At 43.9% G+C, this 16,593-nt stretch overlaps 1 protein-coding gene across 4 annotated transcripts in view; it reads right to left on the bottom strand.

The window, feature by feature from the left end:
• The window catches only part of LOC134211769 (inactivation-no-after-potential D protein), a 291,678-nt gene that overhangs the window by 100,089 nt on the left and 174,996 nt on the right, over nt 1-16,593 (bottom strand). For all 4 annotated transcript variants that reach the window (XM_062688989.1, XM_062688990.1, XM_062688991.1 and 1 more), the window contains one exon: nt 1,549-1,648. In XM_062688989.1, coding sequence (XP_062544973.1) covers nt 1,549-1,648 — 100 coding nt within the window. The remainder of the gene's footprint in view (nt 1-1,548; nt 1,649-16,593) is intronic.

Raw genomic sequence — 16,593 nt, 5'->3', positions numbered from 1 at the left:
AAACCAAACACCCGATTGCCCGTTATTTTGAATAATTTCTTGTACAATTTGTTGTCAGAAAAACAAATGAACTTTACACTCGGCACTCTGACAACTTCCAGAAATAGCTACATGGGTCTCCCCCAAGGTTCATGTTCAAGTCCCTTGCTTTATAATTTCTATGTTGAAGATATTGATAATTGTTTGGAAGGACAATGCACGCTCAGACAACTTGCAGCTGATGCCGTGGTCTCTCTAAGAGGTCCAAGTGCAGCTGTATGGGGCCCTATATGGGGCCCTCCTTAGCCGTGCGGTAAGGCGCGCGGCTACAAAGCAATACCATGCTGAGGGTGGCTGGGTTCGATTCCCGGTGCCGGTCTAGGCAATTTTCGGATGGGAAATTGTCTCGACTTCCCTGGGCATAAAAGTATCATCGTGCTAGCCTCATGATATACGTATGCAAAAATGGTAACCTGGCTTAGAAAACTTCGCAGTTAATAACTGTGGAATTGCTTAATGAACACTAAGCTGCGAGGCGGCTCTGTCCCAGTGTGGGGATGTAATGCCAATAAGAAGAAGAAGAAGAAGTGCAGCTGTCTTGCAAGGACCATTGCAAAGTACCCTAGATAATCTGACTGTTTGGGCCAGACATTTGGGGATCGAGTTTTCACCGCAAAAAACTCAGTTGGTTGTGTTTACTAAGAAGCGGTACCCTGCTCAACTGAAACTAAAGCTGTTGAAAGATGACATCAACCAATCTTTATCTTCTAAATACCTTGGGGTCGTGTTTGATTCTAAATGCACCTGGAGACTTCATATTGAGTATTTGATAGAGAAATGCCGGAAAAGGATCCATTTTCTACGTTCTATCTCCGGAACATGGTGGGGTGCTCACCCGGAAGACCTCATCAAACTATATAGAACGACTATTCTCCCTGTTTTAGAGTACGACTCCTTCTGCTTCCTCTCAGCAGCTGATTGCCACCTAATTAAATAGGAACGAATTCAATATCGTTGCGTATTGCCCTTGGCTGTATGCATTCAACGCATAACATGAGCCTGGAGGTGCTTGCTGGAGTCACTCCTTTAAAGCACCGTTACTGGGAGCTCTCATTAATAATACTAATCAAATGTGGAACAATTAACACACTTGTCTTACATAGCTTCGATAATATGCTTGAACTGGTTCATCGGTCAAGATTCTTAAGAGTTTATCTTAACTACATATCGTCAGATCTTTGTCTTCCATGTTATACCCCCCCCCCTCGAGTTGACTTCACCAATGACAGTTTCTCAATTGAATACGATCTGTCCATGAAACAGGCTATTCAAGGAATACCAGATCATCTTCGAAATCTTTCTATTCCCTCCCTTTTTTCAGAAAAATATGAACATGTTAATTGCAACAACAGATATTTCACTGATGGTTCTCGCATTAACGGTTGCGTTTTTGAAATAAGAATTGCGTACAATACAAGTCGAAGCGCTTGCTGATGACCCCAATTAGCCTTCGTAGGGAATTATCACCGTTCTAGATAAAAAAAAAAAACTTTGGGAAAACTTACTTACCCGAATCGGCTTGTTTATTAGTTTGTGAATCATTTTCCATTGTTAGCTTGATTGATATATTTTCGTCCTTGTCTTTAGCATTTTCATTTCCACTAGACAACTGAAATAAATTACAATTGTTATAATTATATATCTTCGTCCGTTGTCACATGATGCTAATGAATTCTACTTAACATACTAGGGGAAACCGCCAAATGTTGAACGGCTAATTTTGTCGCCTATTGTTGAACTCCCTTAAGAAATGCACGTGCGTTCAACAATAGGCGAAGAAATTAGCCGTTCAGCATTTGGCGAATTACCCTACCTGAATCGAAATCAAGGCAGTCGATCTGCATTCGCTAGTAATTTATTTTTAGCAAATATACATAAATGAACGACACCAGTGCACAATAGGAAAAAAGGAGATATTTAGGCCAGAACTCTGAATCCTGAATCCTGAATCCTGAATCCATTAGCCTTCTCCAAGATCATGTCTGAGTCCCTTGCTTTATCATTTCTATGTTAAAGATATTGAAAAATGTTTGGAAGGACGATGCACACAGACAACTTGCATATGATGCCATGATCTCTCTGAGAAGTCCATGTGCGGATGTCTTGCAAGTACCATTGCAAAGTACCCTAGATAATATGACTGGTTATGCCATTATTACATATGACATTTACTGCCATTATATGCATAACTGTCTCATGTTCATAACAAATTCCAGCAAACATGGGACAAATATGCGTATGACGGCAGTTTAGAGATCGAGTTCTTGTGCTGTTTGCAAGATAACATTACCAATTTTTGACTTATGAATACCTTGAGGTCTGGTTTGATTCCAAATGTACCTGGAAAAACCCAGTTTGACTCTTTGATTAGAAAATATAGAATAAGGATCAATTTTCTCCGTTCTATTTCCGGAACATGAGGAGGTGCTAATTCGGAAAATCTCATCAAATTCTAGCAAACGACCATTCTCTCTGTTTTAGAGTACGGTTCTTTCTGATTCCTTTCAGCAGCTGATTTCCCTCTAATTAAATTTTAACGAATTTCAATGACCGGGTTGGTACCACCCGATCATCCGGATGGAAGTGGAGCTGGTCCTCTAGATGGCTCAAACGCTTCGATTGCCAGGGGCGGTGCCACCTGCTTACCCGATTCGAAGCGGAGCCAGTGTTGCCACATTTAAATCTGTATTTCGGAAGTTAAAAATATTTTTCATCTGTATTATAATTCAAAAATCTGTATGTGAAATCTGTATGATAAAATTTTTCAATAACGGATAAATTTCCCAGTATTTAAATGAGCTTTTCATCTAGGGGTTTTTTTTATGACTGATTGTGCATATCAAAGAATATTGTGACCAAATTTCATAAAATTCGGTCGACAAAAACTCCCTGCCAATAATAGAACAAAACCTGCCAAAGCCGTCTGTTCCCCTATATAATAAAATTATTTATATTTTTACCTATTTCAAACAATCCCATCAATCTCTTCTTGTTAGGGTGGTTGTACACCCATGTTTTTTTACACGGTTTGGTTTTAGTCGTTTAAGGCTGAAGGAAGGAAGTCAATGAAATAATGAGTTAACCACACAAAAAAATTCACAAAAAATCAAAGAAATTTCAGGTGGTATTTAAAAAGCTGTGAAAGTTCGGATTAACCGGGAAATTAATGAATTCCAACCGTACCCCCGGCCCGCAATTAAGCAATACATCAGGGGGGGACTATTGAGAACGCTCACGCCTATGCTAACGCACTTGACGTTAATACACACAACATCGACTTCAAGGGTGGCTACCTCACCACCCGTCGATCGCAAGCTATGATAGTAACCTAGTCTCACGTTGGAGACGAGCACCCCGACAACAACCACCGCGCATGAACCGCAATGACCTCTATATCTACATACTGAGGTCCCCGCAGCCCACCCGCGACATGTTGGTTGTTGGGGTGAGCAAAGTGTTCACTGCATCACAGGTGACCTTACTGCACTCGTTGGTTTTGTTCAAGACGCCAACAGGGCTGCAGTTTCGACATAATCTGTTGAGATGCTGTGTTCACCGCATTCCCTATAGCTTCCTCCCGGCACATCCTCTCGACGAGGTTTTCCGGGGTTGTATCCATACCACTAACAAGCAGCATGGCATTCTACCTCGAATTCTACCTCGAATCGCGTTCTACCTCGAATCGCGGGCATGCGAACATCACATGCTCTGCCGACTCTACCTCACCTACACATTCAGGACACTTCGCAGAACCTGCGAAGCAACCATGTTCAGACAACACCTGTGTTAGGTGGAAGTTGACTTGACCATGCTTCCTATCAACCCAGTTGGACACATCCGGAATTAGTCTGTGGGTCCAACGACCTTTGACTGCGGTGTCCCGTGCTCTTTGTCATTTGACCAACGAGGCTGCTCTCTTGACACGTCGCACTTGCACCGAGTCCCTTTCGTTGTAGCACTCCACATCTTCCTCTAGGAGAATGTCAATCATCCCAGCAATGACGCACACCGCCTCATATGATATGGTGCGATATGCGCTCGCGACACGTAGGCACATCAGCCGGTGTACTCTGCTCAATTTCTTTACATTATACTCGGCTTTTAGAGCTACGGCTCATGCCGGCACGCCATAACGGATGATAGACAATGCTACGCTAGCTATCAGCCTACGCACTCGGAAACAATCCCTCTACCGCCGATCTGTTGGACATCATTCGTGATAAAGATTTTATCGCCAATGAAGCCCGCTGACATGCATAATGGACGTGGCTCGTAAAATTGAGCTTATCGTCGATAATCACGCCCAGATGCTTAAGAGACCTCACGGAGTTAACTGTGCAGGTCCCTACTCTTAACTAAATAAATGTCCCTACTCTTATCCTCGCTTGCTGCAACCCGTAGCGGTTATGCACCACCACGACTTCCGTCTTGTGGTGTGCAAGGAACAACCGTCTCGAGTTGAGCCATTCCTCCACTCTGCCAATCGCGTATGAAGCCTTCAGTCTGACTTCGTCGAGAGTGTCTCCTGTTACCTCCAGCATTACGTCATCCGCCAAGCCTTCAATCATCACACCGGCCGGGAGACTTAAGCGTAATACTCCGCCGTACATAATATTCCACAGAACCGGTCCGAGGATCGATCCATGTGGAACACCCGCAGACATTACGATTGACTTTTGACCAGCATCCGTGTCGTATAGCAGCACCATGTTCTGAAAATAACTTTTCAGTATCCTGCCCAGCTAGCATTGTTGAACGCGTTTTTTACATCAAGTGTAATCAACGTGCAGTACCTAATATCTCTTCTGTTTAAACCTCTCGCTATCTTGGCCGTATCCGTTACCGCTCGAATTGCTCCGATGGTAGAACGGCTCTTACGGAAACCATACTGGTTGCTGGATAATCCATCAGCACACTCTGTATAGGCCGACAATCTATTCAGGATGACCCTCTCTAGCAGCTTCCCAGCTGTGTCAAGAAGGCAAATTGGTCTGTATGCAGCAGGGTCCCCCGCCCGGCTGTTTGCCAGTCTTCGGTAATAGCACCAATTTCTGCCGTTTCCATCGATCTGGGAAGTTTCCTTCGTCCATGCATCTCTGGAGGCAGCTCCTGAACATATCTGGATCGGCAAGAATGGCGTGTTTAAGGGCCAGGTTTGGAATACCATTCGCGCCTGGCACCTTATTGAGCTTAAGTTTTCTTGCGGCTACAATAAGCTCTTCGTTAGCCACTAGCGGTACCACGACAGCTGACTCGTACGGAGTAGCGGGCCAGTCCGATGGTTCATGTCTCGGAAACAATCCCTCTACTATTCCGGCTAACATCTCTGGGGATCTTTCAGGAGGTGTGTTATTGGTCCTAGACATCACTATCCCGTATGCATCTCCCCATGGGGTGTCATTCGCCATCCTGCACAGCTGTTCAAAGCAGGCTCGCTTGCTACATTTAATCTCGTAGTTCAGAGCTCTGCTCGCTGTCTGGAATACCCCACGTCTATCGAATCCCTCAGCGTCCGTTCTAGCACGTCGCAACCTTCTTTTAGCTCTAAGACAGGTTCTACGAAGATCTGCGATCGTACGCTGGTTGTCGATTGCCTGAGGGCTGGGTCTTCCTTGGCATCGCTTTATCACAGGCACGTGTTGGTACCTCTGTCAGTTCGTTACCGCTCAGTCCTGTTGTCCTACTTTCCCAGCGCAGCGCCTCCTCCAACAGTTCTTGATTGAACTGTGAGGTGCGCCATCCGGGATCAGTTGCACCACCCCTTCTCGTCGTACTTTTCCGGGTATACTCGACCATAAAACGTACCTCCTGTTGGTCGCTAGAAGTATGACCCTCGTGGACCATCCATCATGGTTCTTCGGTCCATCCTGCGCTGCAGAAGGTGACGTCGATATATGAATCACCGCTTGGTCCTCTAAACGTTGGCACTTGACCTTCGTTCAGCAGAACCACGTTCAATACCGCTAGTGACTCTAGCAGGATATAACCTCTAGCGTTAGTGAACCGGGAACCCCAGTCCACTGTCCACGCATTGAAGTCACCTGCTACAACTACTGGTTTAAGGCCAGTTAGTTTCGCCGCAAGAATATCAACTACCCTAGTGTACTGCTCTATACTACATCTAGGAGGACAGTAGCAGCTACAAAAGTAAACTCCGTTTACCTTTGCTATGACAAAACCCTCATCGTCGGGAGAAGATATTATCTTCTGGATGGGGTATCGCCCACAAGTCCAAATTCCCACCATACCGGACTTGTCCGCAATCCAACTGCCGTTCCCAGCAGGGATGCGGTATGGGTCGGACAGCAAGGCAACATCAGCTTTACACTCGATAACCGACTGTTGTAGCAGCAGTTGGGCCGCCTCGCAGTGGTTCAAGTTTAGCTGTGTTACTTGCATGTCTGGACCCTTCTAGAGGCCGGACAGGCCTGAGCACCGGTAAGATGCCTGTTGTCTGCCCCCGGAGGACAGATCAGACATCTTGGTGCAGACCGGCAGGTGCGAGCCTGGTGGTTTTCGGCTCCGCACCTACAGCACAGCTTACTACGGTCAGGTCCCTTACAGTCATAGGACTTATGACCGTGGCCAAGGCACCTGTAACATGCCTGATTGGGTTGGCTTGTGCTCAGCGAGCACACCGACCAGCCCACCTTCAGTTTTACCTTATCCAGCACCTTCTTAGCCTCGGTCATAGGTACTTGGAATGAGGCAACCTGCATTCCCGCAAAGCCTTTGCGTAACCAAATCGTGGATTCCTGGAGCTCGACATTGCACTGATCCTTCAGTGCGACTACCAGGTCTCCGGCTTCGGTTATCTCATCCATGCCGTTGCACTGGATGTTCAAGACTGGGCACAGGGTTCTAACCTGAACCCCGTCACCCAGGACCTCCTCCGTCAACTTTTTGACGTAGGACTACGTCTGTGTTTTCTATATTGGGGTACACTTTACGATTGCGAAAATCGGGGACCGTCACGAAAATATGATAGACTTTAAACTTGAATATCTAAGCCGTTTCTGGATGGATTTTCAATTTTTTTGGACCATTCGATCAAGGAAGAGTCAACGCTTCTTCTTATTTATTTGAAAATACTGATTCTTAACTATTTATAATCGATAATTGATAAAAAGTTTGTAAATAGATCAACCAACCAATCACGTACATGCATCACTTGCACAGACATCAAAAATCAGTCACTTGCGGGTTTGGATCTAATCCTCAGTTTGAACCAAGATGAATACACAGCTAGGTGTTTCAATGTGCCCAATTTAAGGACGAGGAGAAGGCGGGGGTGAAAAATTCATTTTCGGTGCAAAACATAAACAAACCGGCTGGCTCTCCCATACTAAAATCCAAGATGGCTGAATCGTGAATTTGACAGATTGGAACACCTAGTGGTGTATTCATCTTGGTTTGAACAATGTTTCACGCAGAGCAGACGCATCAAAGCGATCGCTGCGGAGCGAACACAGCATCACGGAGGCGCTAATAACATTTTCAAAGAAAATCCATCGCATTGGTGGTGGTGCTCGATGTGTTGCTGCAGATCATTCAACCTCAACGAACCAGCATTTCATATGAAGAAAGGGTCGATCATAAAATAGCACTGTGGCGATCCCGCACCGCCAGTGCCGATGCTGAAAATTTGGTGGTGGAAGTCTGCGTTGGTGGTCGTCATTCAACCTCAACAACAAATCAAAATATTGTGAGGAAATTCCATTTGACTGCTACTGACGCCATCCATTTGAACAAACTCATTGCATCATCTCCCTCCGACGCGCGCTTGTGGTTGTGCTACCAAAGGGCAACTTTCTGTCGTCGCCAAACGATGGTAACCCGGAAAAAATCGATATCATTTCTAATGACTAACGAAACAAAACAAAAGAATCTTGCCAGAAAATTTCACTTTCCGTCGACGACGGCCAAATCGATGACGACGCCACTTTAGTGAAAAATGTCATTTAGCTGCCATAGTTTTTCAAATGGCGCATTATTAAAAACAAATCATTCCAAAATCGTCATTGTCGTTTAAGCAGCCGAACAGTCTGTTTGTCTGGGTAAACAATTTTTCCAACGGCCAAAACCTGTTTGTAATTTATTTCTGAATTCCCGCTCACTTTGCCACCAGCGCTATAGAAAACGATGCATGTACGCTTCCATCGCGTGCGGAAGTCGAAAGTTGCAAATTAATATATTTTTGTTTGGTTTCGCGCCACATCCGATTCTGCTTATTTTTCCTTTATTCCGGACATTTTTGAGCATAATGTCTTCTAATGTCCTATAGGATTCTGATGATATCCACTGAAAGCTATGCGAGTGGCTTCAGTGGCGATGCAGCCGATGAGTCGTCCCTTTTCCATGGCTGGTTCATCCAACTGGGAGCTACTTTCAGTTTCTTGATTCGGTTGACCTCCGAGCAGTTTCCACAATGCTAATAAATTTACACAAATTATGATGAAAAATACCCTCCATTTCGTATAGCTACGTAGTCCTACGTCACCTTTGCGTACAACCCGATTGGGCTGCACCTTTGAGTTTTATACTCGGAACTCTTCCGAGCAGCATCCCGCTTCAAGACGAGAATCATCTCGCCGTTGCGCGTTCTTCGGATGCAGTTGAAATCCCCTCCTAGGCTAGAGAGCTTCTCGGTGCCTCTCATAGTCTTTAGGACATCGGCATAGCTTTTATCTTCAGTCTTGACAATAATCGCTTCGCCTCTGTCCTTCCGCTTGCCACTGCCATTGGAAGGCGCACCCTTTTTCACATGGGCTCTACCCATCTTAGCACCTTCTCCCATCTCCGCACCTTTGGTCGCACTCCTTGCGACCTGCTGACGACTTCGTTTCGCCTTTCTTGGATTCACTACCTCCTTCCATGGCAGGTCTTCCTCCTGGCGATCCTCTGGTATCATCCTTGGTGGAGGTACCATTTTTCTCTCGGTCTTATCCACTCGGACCTTCTCGACTTTCCGTGCCGAGGCTTTTTTGGCTACTTTCAGGTCCGCCTGTCGCGTGACCTTGCTTAGCTTAGGAATTACTCCGTTACTTGCCATACGCCGTTGATTCTAAGATTCTGAGATTCTGAGATTCTGAGATTCTGAGATTCTGAGATTCTGAGAATGTGAGATTCCGAGATTCCGAGATTCTAAGAGTTCAAAATCTGAGATTCTGAGAATGTGAGATTCCAAGATTCTGAGATTCTGATAATTCAAAATCTGAGAATCTGAGATTTTAGGATACTGGGATTCTGAGATTCTGAGATTCTGACATTCTGAGATTCCGTGATTCTGAGATTCTGAGATTCTGAGATTCTAAGATTCTGAGATTCTGGGATTCTGAGATTCTGAGATTCTGAGATTCTGAGATTCTGAGATTCTGAGATTCTGAGATTCTGAGATTATGAGATTATGAGATTCTGAGAATCTGAAATTCTGAGATTCTGAGATTCTGAGAATTCAAAATCTGAAAATCTGGAATTCTGGGATTCTGATATTCTGAGATTCTGAGATTTTGAGATTCTGAGATTCTGGGATTCTGAGAATTCAAAATATGAGAATCTGAGATTCTGAGATTCTGATATTCTGAGATTCTGAGATTCTGAGATTCTGAGATTCTGAGATTCTGAGATTCTGAGATTCTGAGATTCTGAGATTCTGAGATTCTGAGAGTCTGATATTCTGAGAATCTGAATTTTAGAGATTAAGAGGCTCTGAGATTCTGAGATTCTAAGATTCTGAGATTCTAAGATTCTAAGATTCTGAGATTCTGAGATTCTGAGATTCTGAGATTCTGAGAATGTGAGATTCCGAAATTCCGAGATTCTAAGAATTCAAAATCTGAGCTTCTGAGATTCTGAGATTCTGAGAATGTGAGATTCCAAGATTCTGAGATTCTGAGAATTCAAAATCTGAGAATCTGAGATTCTAGGATTCTGGGATTCTGAGATTCTGACATTCTGAGATTCCGTGATTCTGAGATTCTGAGATTCTGAGATTCTGAGATTCTGAGATTCTGAGATTCTGAGATTCTGAGATTCTGAGCTTCTTAGATTCTGAGATTCTGAGATTCTGAGATTCTGAGATTCTGAGATTCTGAGATTCTGAGATTCTGAGATTCTGAGATTCTGAGAATGTGAGATTCCGAGATTCCGAGATTCTAAGAATTCAAAATCTGAAATTCTGAGATTCTGAGATTCTGAGATTCTGAGATTTCGAGATTCTGAGATTCTGAGATTCTGAGATTCTGAGATTCTGAGAATCTGAAATTCTGAGATTATAAGATTCAGAGATTCTGAGATTCTGAGATTTTGAGAATCTGAGGTTCTGAGATTCTGAGTTTCTGAGATTCTGAGAATGTGAGATTCTGAGATTCTGAGATTCTGAGAATTTGAAAATCTGAGATTCTGAGATTCTGAGATTCTGAGATTCTGAGATTCTGAGATTCTGAGATTCTGAGATTCTGAGATTCTGAGATTCTGAGATTCTGAGATTCTGAGATTCTGAGATTCTGAGATTCTGAGATTCTGAGATTCTGGGATTCTGAGATTCTGAGATTCTGAGATTCTGAGATTCTGAGATTCTGAGATTCTGAGATTCTGAGATTCTGAGATTCTGAGATTCTGAGATTCTGAGATTCTGAGATTCTGAGATTCTGAGATTCTGAGATTCTGAGATTCTGAGATTTTGAGATTCTGAGATTCTGAGATTCTGGGATTCTGAGATTCTGAAATTCTGAGATTATAAGATTCAGAGATTCTGAGATTCTGAAAATTCAAAATCTGAGAATCTTTGATTCTGAGATTCTGAGATTTCGAGATTCTGAGATTCTGAGATTCTGAGATTCTGAGATTCTGAGATTCTGAGATTCTGAGATTCTGAGATTCTGAGATTCTGAGATTCTGAGATTCTGAGATTCTGAGATTCTGAGATTCTGAGATTCTGAGAATGTGAGATTCCGAGATTCCGAGATTCTAAGAATTCAAAATCTGAAATTCTGAGATTCTGAGATTCTGAGATTCTGAGATTCTGAGATTCTGAGATTCTGAGATTCTGAGATTCTGAGATTCTGAGATTCTGAGATTCTGAGATTCTGAGATTCTGAGATTCTGAGATTCTGAGATTCTGAGATTCTGAGATTCTGAGAATGTGAGATTCCGAGATTCCGAGATTATGAGATTTTGAGATTCTGAGATTCTGAGATTCTGGGATTCTGAGATTCTGAGATTCTGAGATTATAAGATTCAGAGATTCTGAGATTCTGAGATTCTGAAAATTCAAAATCTGAGAATCTTTGATTCTGAGATTTTGAAATTCTGAGATTCTGAGATTCTGAGATTCTGAGTTTTCGAGATTCTGAGATTCTGAGATTCTGAGATTCTGAGATTCTGAGATTCTGAGATTCTGAGATTCTGAGATTCTGAGATTCTGAGATTCTGAGATTCTGAGATTCTGAGATTCTGAGAATGTGAGATTCCGAGATTCCGAGATTCTAAGAATTCAAAATCTGAAATTCTGAGATTCTGAGATTTCGAGATTCTGAGATTCTGAGATTCTGAGATTCTGAGATTCTGAGATTCTGAGATTCTGAGATTCTGAGATTTTGAGATTCTGAGATTCTGAGATTCTGGGATTCTGAGATTCTGAGATTCTGAGATTCTGAGATTCTGAGATTCTGAGATTCTGAGATTCTGAGATTCTGAGACTCTGAGATTCTGAGAATGTGAGATTCCGAGATTCTAAGAATTCAAAATCTGAGATTCTGAGATTCTGAGATTCTGAGAATGTGAGATTCCAAGATTCTGAGATTCTTTTTTTTTTAATCTTTTGTTTATTTGAAAGGCTCATTTGCCGTAAAGCGCTACGGAGCCAAAATCATGTTTCTAATACAATTTTAATCTTGATTCTTATAAATAATGGAATACAATAATACAAAAGGAAAGGAAAGGGATTTAAGGTATTTACTAATTACGATACTAATGGTTATATGGTATAGATGCTTAACGATGTTTCATCTGTAACGGAACAAACAAATATTTTCTTGGAAGACAACAAGAGGAAGAAATATGAGAGGAATAACGACAGACATTGATGAGCAACAAGAAGAAGACATTCGTGATGGGGTACGACAAGGGGACAATGGTTATATCCTAACATCTGCTACTTTCAAGAATTGGTGGACAAGGGACATGTATTCGAGGTCAAGACCCTCCAACGCTTCCCTAATAGGTTTTCGTTGTTTTCCTCGGACCCAGAGATGTTCATTTAGCGTAGATCTGGGGCCACGATGCTCATCGCACGCCCACACGACATGGTCAATGTCCTGATAATCTGCGCCGCAAACACAAAGATTGCCTTCTGAGAGCCCCACTCTGAAAAGATGTGCGTTTAAAGTGTAGTGATTGGACATTAGACGACACATGGTTCGAATGAAGTCTCGTCCCATATTCAATTTTTTGAACCATGGACGCTTCGACACCTGCGGGCGAATTGAATACAGCCATTTACCCAACTCCCCATTTGTCCATTTCTGTTGCCAGCTGTTCAAGGTTTCCTGACGAACTAATGTGAAAAATTCATCGAAGGTAAATATCACCTTCCATAGCGCCCACCTTAGCCAATGAGTCCGCTTTCTCATTGCCCGGAATCGAGCAATGAGAAGGGACCCAAGCCATGGTGATTGTGTAAGACCGTTTTGATAAAGCACTCAAAGCTTTCCGTATCCCGTTCAAAAGATACGCTGAGTGCTTAACCGGTTTCATTGACCGAACAGCCTCCAGTGAACTTAGACTGTCGGAGAAGATGAAAAAGTGGTCAGGTGATAGGGACGCGATTTGCTCAAGTGAATAGTGTATAGCTGCAAGCTCAGCAGTATACACAGAACAAGGCTCTTTGAGCTTAAAATAGGCGCTATGAAAAACGTTAAAAACACCGAAACCAGTGGAGTCATCCGTTTTTGACCCATCTGTGTAAAAGCTTCTCTCCTGGCTGGCGTGCTCGTATTTGCTTACAAATAATGGAGGTAATACCTCCGCGCGAAGAGAGTCTGGTATTCCATGAACCTCCTGCTTCATGGACAGATCAAATGATACAGAGGAACTGTAGGAGTCTAAGGAGTTAGCACGATTGGTGTCAACCGAAGATGGGCATACCTCCAGCGTCATATACCAGTGGTAAATACTCATGAAACGAGATTGAGGGTTTTGTTCAAGCAGCTTTTCGAAGTTGTTAATGACCAATGGATTGAGAACCTCACAACGGAGGAGGAACCGGAGCGATAATTCCGCGAAACGATCTGTTAGTGGCAGAACTCCCGCAAGTACTTCCAAGCTCATCGTATGTGTCGAATTCATACATCCTAACGCGATACGGAGACAGCGGTACTGAATCCGTTGGAGCTTCAGCATGTGTGTTTTCGCCGCGGACTGGAAGCAGAAGCTACCGTATTCGAGAACCGACAGAATTGTTGTTCGATACAACGTGATGAGATCTTCGGGGTGCGCTCCCCACCATGTTCCGGTTATTGTTCGCATGAAGTTGATTCTTTTCTGGCATTTTTGTGTCAGATACACAATGTGCTTCCCGAAGGTGCATTTCGAGTCGAACCAGACCCCGAGGTATTTAGAAGACATGCTATGAGTGATTGTCTTACCCATCAGTTGAAGCGAGAACTTAGCCGGCTTATGTTTTTTTGAAAAGACAACCATCTCAGTTTTCTCCGGGGAGAATTCGATACCCAGCTTTAAAGCCCAAGTAGACAAATTGTCCAAAGTATCTTGCAATGGTCCTTGCAGATCAACCGCTGTTGGCCCCGAAACGGATACAACACAATCATCTGCAAGCTGTCTCAGCGAGCAATTTGGCATGAGACATTCATCAATGTCTCTGACGTAAAAATTGTAAAGAAGGGGGCTCAAACATGAGCCCTGGGGGATACCCATGTAGCTAATTCGTGAAGTTGCCAAGTCACCATGAGAAAAACTCATACGCTTCTCTGACAACAAATTGTACACATAGTTGTTTAAAATTGGAGAAAGTCCACAGGCGTGAAGCTTATCGGATAAGACATCGACGCAAACTGAATCAAAAGCCCCCTTAATGTCCAAAAATACTGAGCCCATTTGCTCTTTTTTAGCGAAAGTTAACTGAATTTCTGAAGAAAGCAAAGCAAGACAGTCGTTCGTCCCCTTTCCCCTACGAAAACCAAATTGTGTATCTGACAACAAACCATTAGATTCAACCCATTTGTCCAGCCGGAAGAGGATCATCTTCTCCAACACCTTCCGAAGGCATGATAGCATCGCGATTGGGCGATACGAGTTATAATCCGACGCGGGTTTTCCGGGCTTCTGGATGGCTATTACCCTCACTTGCCTCCAATCGTCCGGAACAATGTTGCACTCCAGTAACTGATTGAACAAGCTCAATAAGCACCTCTTCGCGACGTCTAGGAGGTTTTTGAGTGAATTAAATTTGATTCTATCCAACCCAGGAGCAGAATTGTTGCATGAAAGGAGAGCGAGCGAAAATTCGATCATCAAAAAGGGGTGATCCATATCATCCCTGTCAGCAAAAGTATCACGTGATACTTGCTCCACTGGTACTGAATCCGGACAAACTTTCTTTGCAAAGTCAAGTATCCACCGCGGCGAGCTTTCACGATCTTCGTTAACGGACGACGCGTTTCGCATTCTCCTTCCGACGGTCCAAAGAGATTTCATTGAAGTCTCGCGCGACAAGCCTTCAACGAAAGTGCGCCAATATTCGCGTTTCTTCACCTTGACCAGCTTCTTGAACTGGACTTCGAGTGCGATGTACCGTTTGTAAAGAACGATCGATCCGTGTTTCCGAAATTCTTTAAACGCGTTGGATTTTTCGCGATAGAGCTGTGTGCACGCGATGTCCCACCACGGACTATGTGGTTTCCTACGAACCGAAGCTCCTGGCACCGGCCGGCGTTGTGCATGGAGAGCGCTGTCAATAACCAACTGAGATAGAAACTGGTACTCTTCCCGCGGTGGAAGTGTTTCTATCGACTGTATGCCATTGATGATGGCCTCTCCATATTTCCCCCAATCGATGTGCTTCGTGAGGTCATATGAGAGGTCGATAGAAGCGGATTGATTATGTCCATTGGAAATTAAAACTTCGATCGGCAAATGATCACTACCATGGGGATCTTGGACCACCTTCCAAGTACAGTCCAACGATAATGAGCTCGAACAAATGGAAAGATCTAGACGGCTATCTCTTGCTGGAGGAGCCACTCGTGTAACTTCTCCTGTATTCAAAATTGACATATTGAAGTCGTCGCAGAGGTCGTATATCATTGATGAACGGTTGTCGTCGTACAGTTCCCCCCAGCCTGTTCCGTGGGAGTTAAAATCTCCCAAGAGCAACCGTGGCTCGGGCATAACCGAGCAGATGTGCGAGAGATCTCTACGAGATATCGCGGTGTTTGGAGGAAGATATATCGAGGCGATACTGAGGTCTTTTCCTCGAATAGTCACCTGACATGCGAAAGCTTCTGTGCCTGACATCGGAGCAAAATCGACCCTATAGAAGGAGTGCTGTTTTTTGATCCCTAAAAGCACCTCCATATGGATTTGCCCGATCGCGGCTAATGATGTTAAAATCAGGAAAATGAAGGTTTACATCTGATGTTAGCCATTTTTCACATAAAGCAAAAACATCGCATTGTAATTTGTGAACTAAAATTTTGAAAATAACTTATTTTGGAAGAATACTTCGACAGCTCCACTGTAGAATCGAAATCATATGAGCCTTATCGACGAAATCAGTCATCGAAGGATACGAATGACTCGAGGAGAGGCATTTTTGAAGCCAGCTGCTTCAGGAGAGGAGTCAGAATAGGAAGAACAGTTTTGACCATGTTCTTCACGGAGTCGGAAGCATCGAAGAAGTTGAGGATGAGTTCCACGACACCAGAAAGCGTGAACATAGGAGTGTCCGGAGGTTGTTCCGTTCGTTCTCTATGCTCTCTTTCTGGCTGAAAATTCGAAAAACTTGGGATGTCTGGGTTTTTAGATGTTCCCGGAAGCGGAGGAAACTCTCGTTCATCCCGATGTGAAACCACAAAAGTCGAACGTTTCTGAGTATTTCCAGCCGCTTGCGAATTGACCATGGTGGATTGGGGAACACTTTGAGCCTGTTTTCTAGGCTTTTTCGAGGGACGCTGGCTCTGTTTTACTCTTCTTCTCGTTGAACCTTTGAAAACAAAGGGGACCCCATTTCCAACTTCCGAGTCAGAGCTTTCTTGATCGTCCAAAGGAAGAGATGAGTAGATGGTGTCAGAAACAACCGGTGAAGCGGCTTTCTTCAGCATCTCGGCGTAGCTTCGTCGAGAACGCTGTTGAAGAAACCGTTTCTGGTGAATTCGCCGCTGTATGTACGTCGGACAGGCTTCGAGGGCATGTGGGGGGGCTTCGTTGCAATAAACACATTTCGGCGCCGTCTTGCAAGCGCCCTCCACATGCTTCTCTCCGCACGATGCACAGCGAGGTTTATTGCAACAATACTGGGCTGTATGGCCCAGCTGC

This window comes from Armigeres subalbatus, chromosome 2 (assembly GCF_024139115.2).
Source record: "Armigeres subalbatus isolate Guangzhou_Male chromosome 2, GZ_Asu_2, whole genome shotgun sequence".
Classification (NCBI taxonomy): Eukaryota; Metazoa; Arthropoda; class Insecta; order Diptera; family Culicidae; genus Armigeres; species Armigeres subalbatus.
The sequence above is the reverse complement of the archived record's forward strand: the minus strand, read 5'-3'. Positions and strand labels throughout refer to the sequence as shown.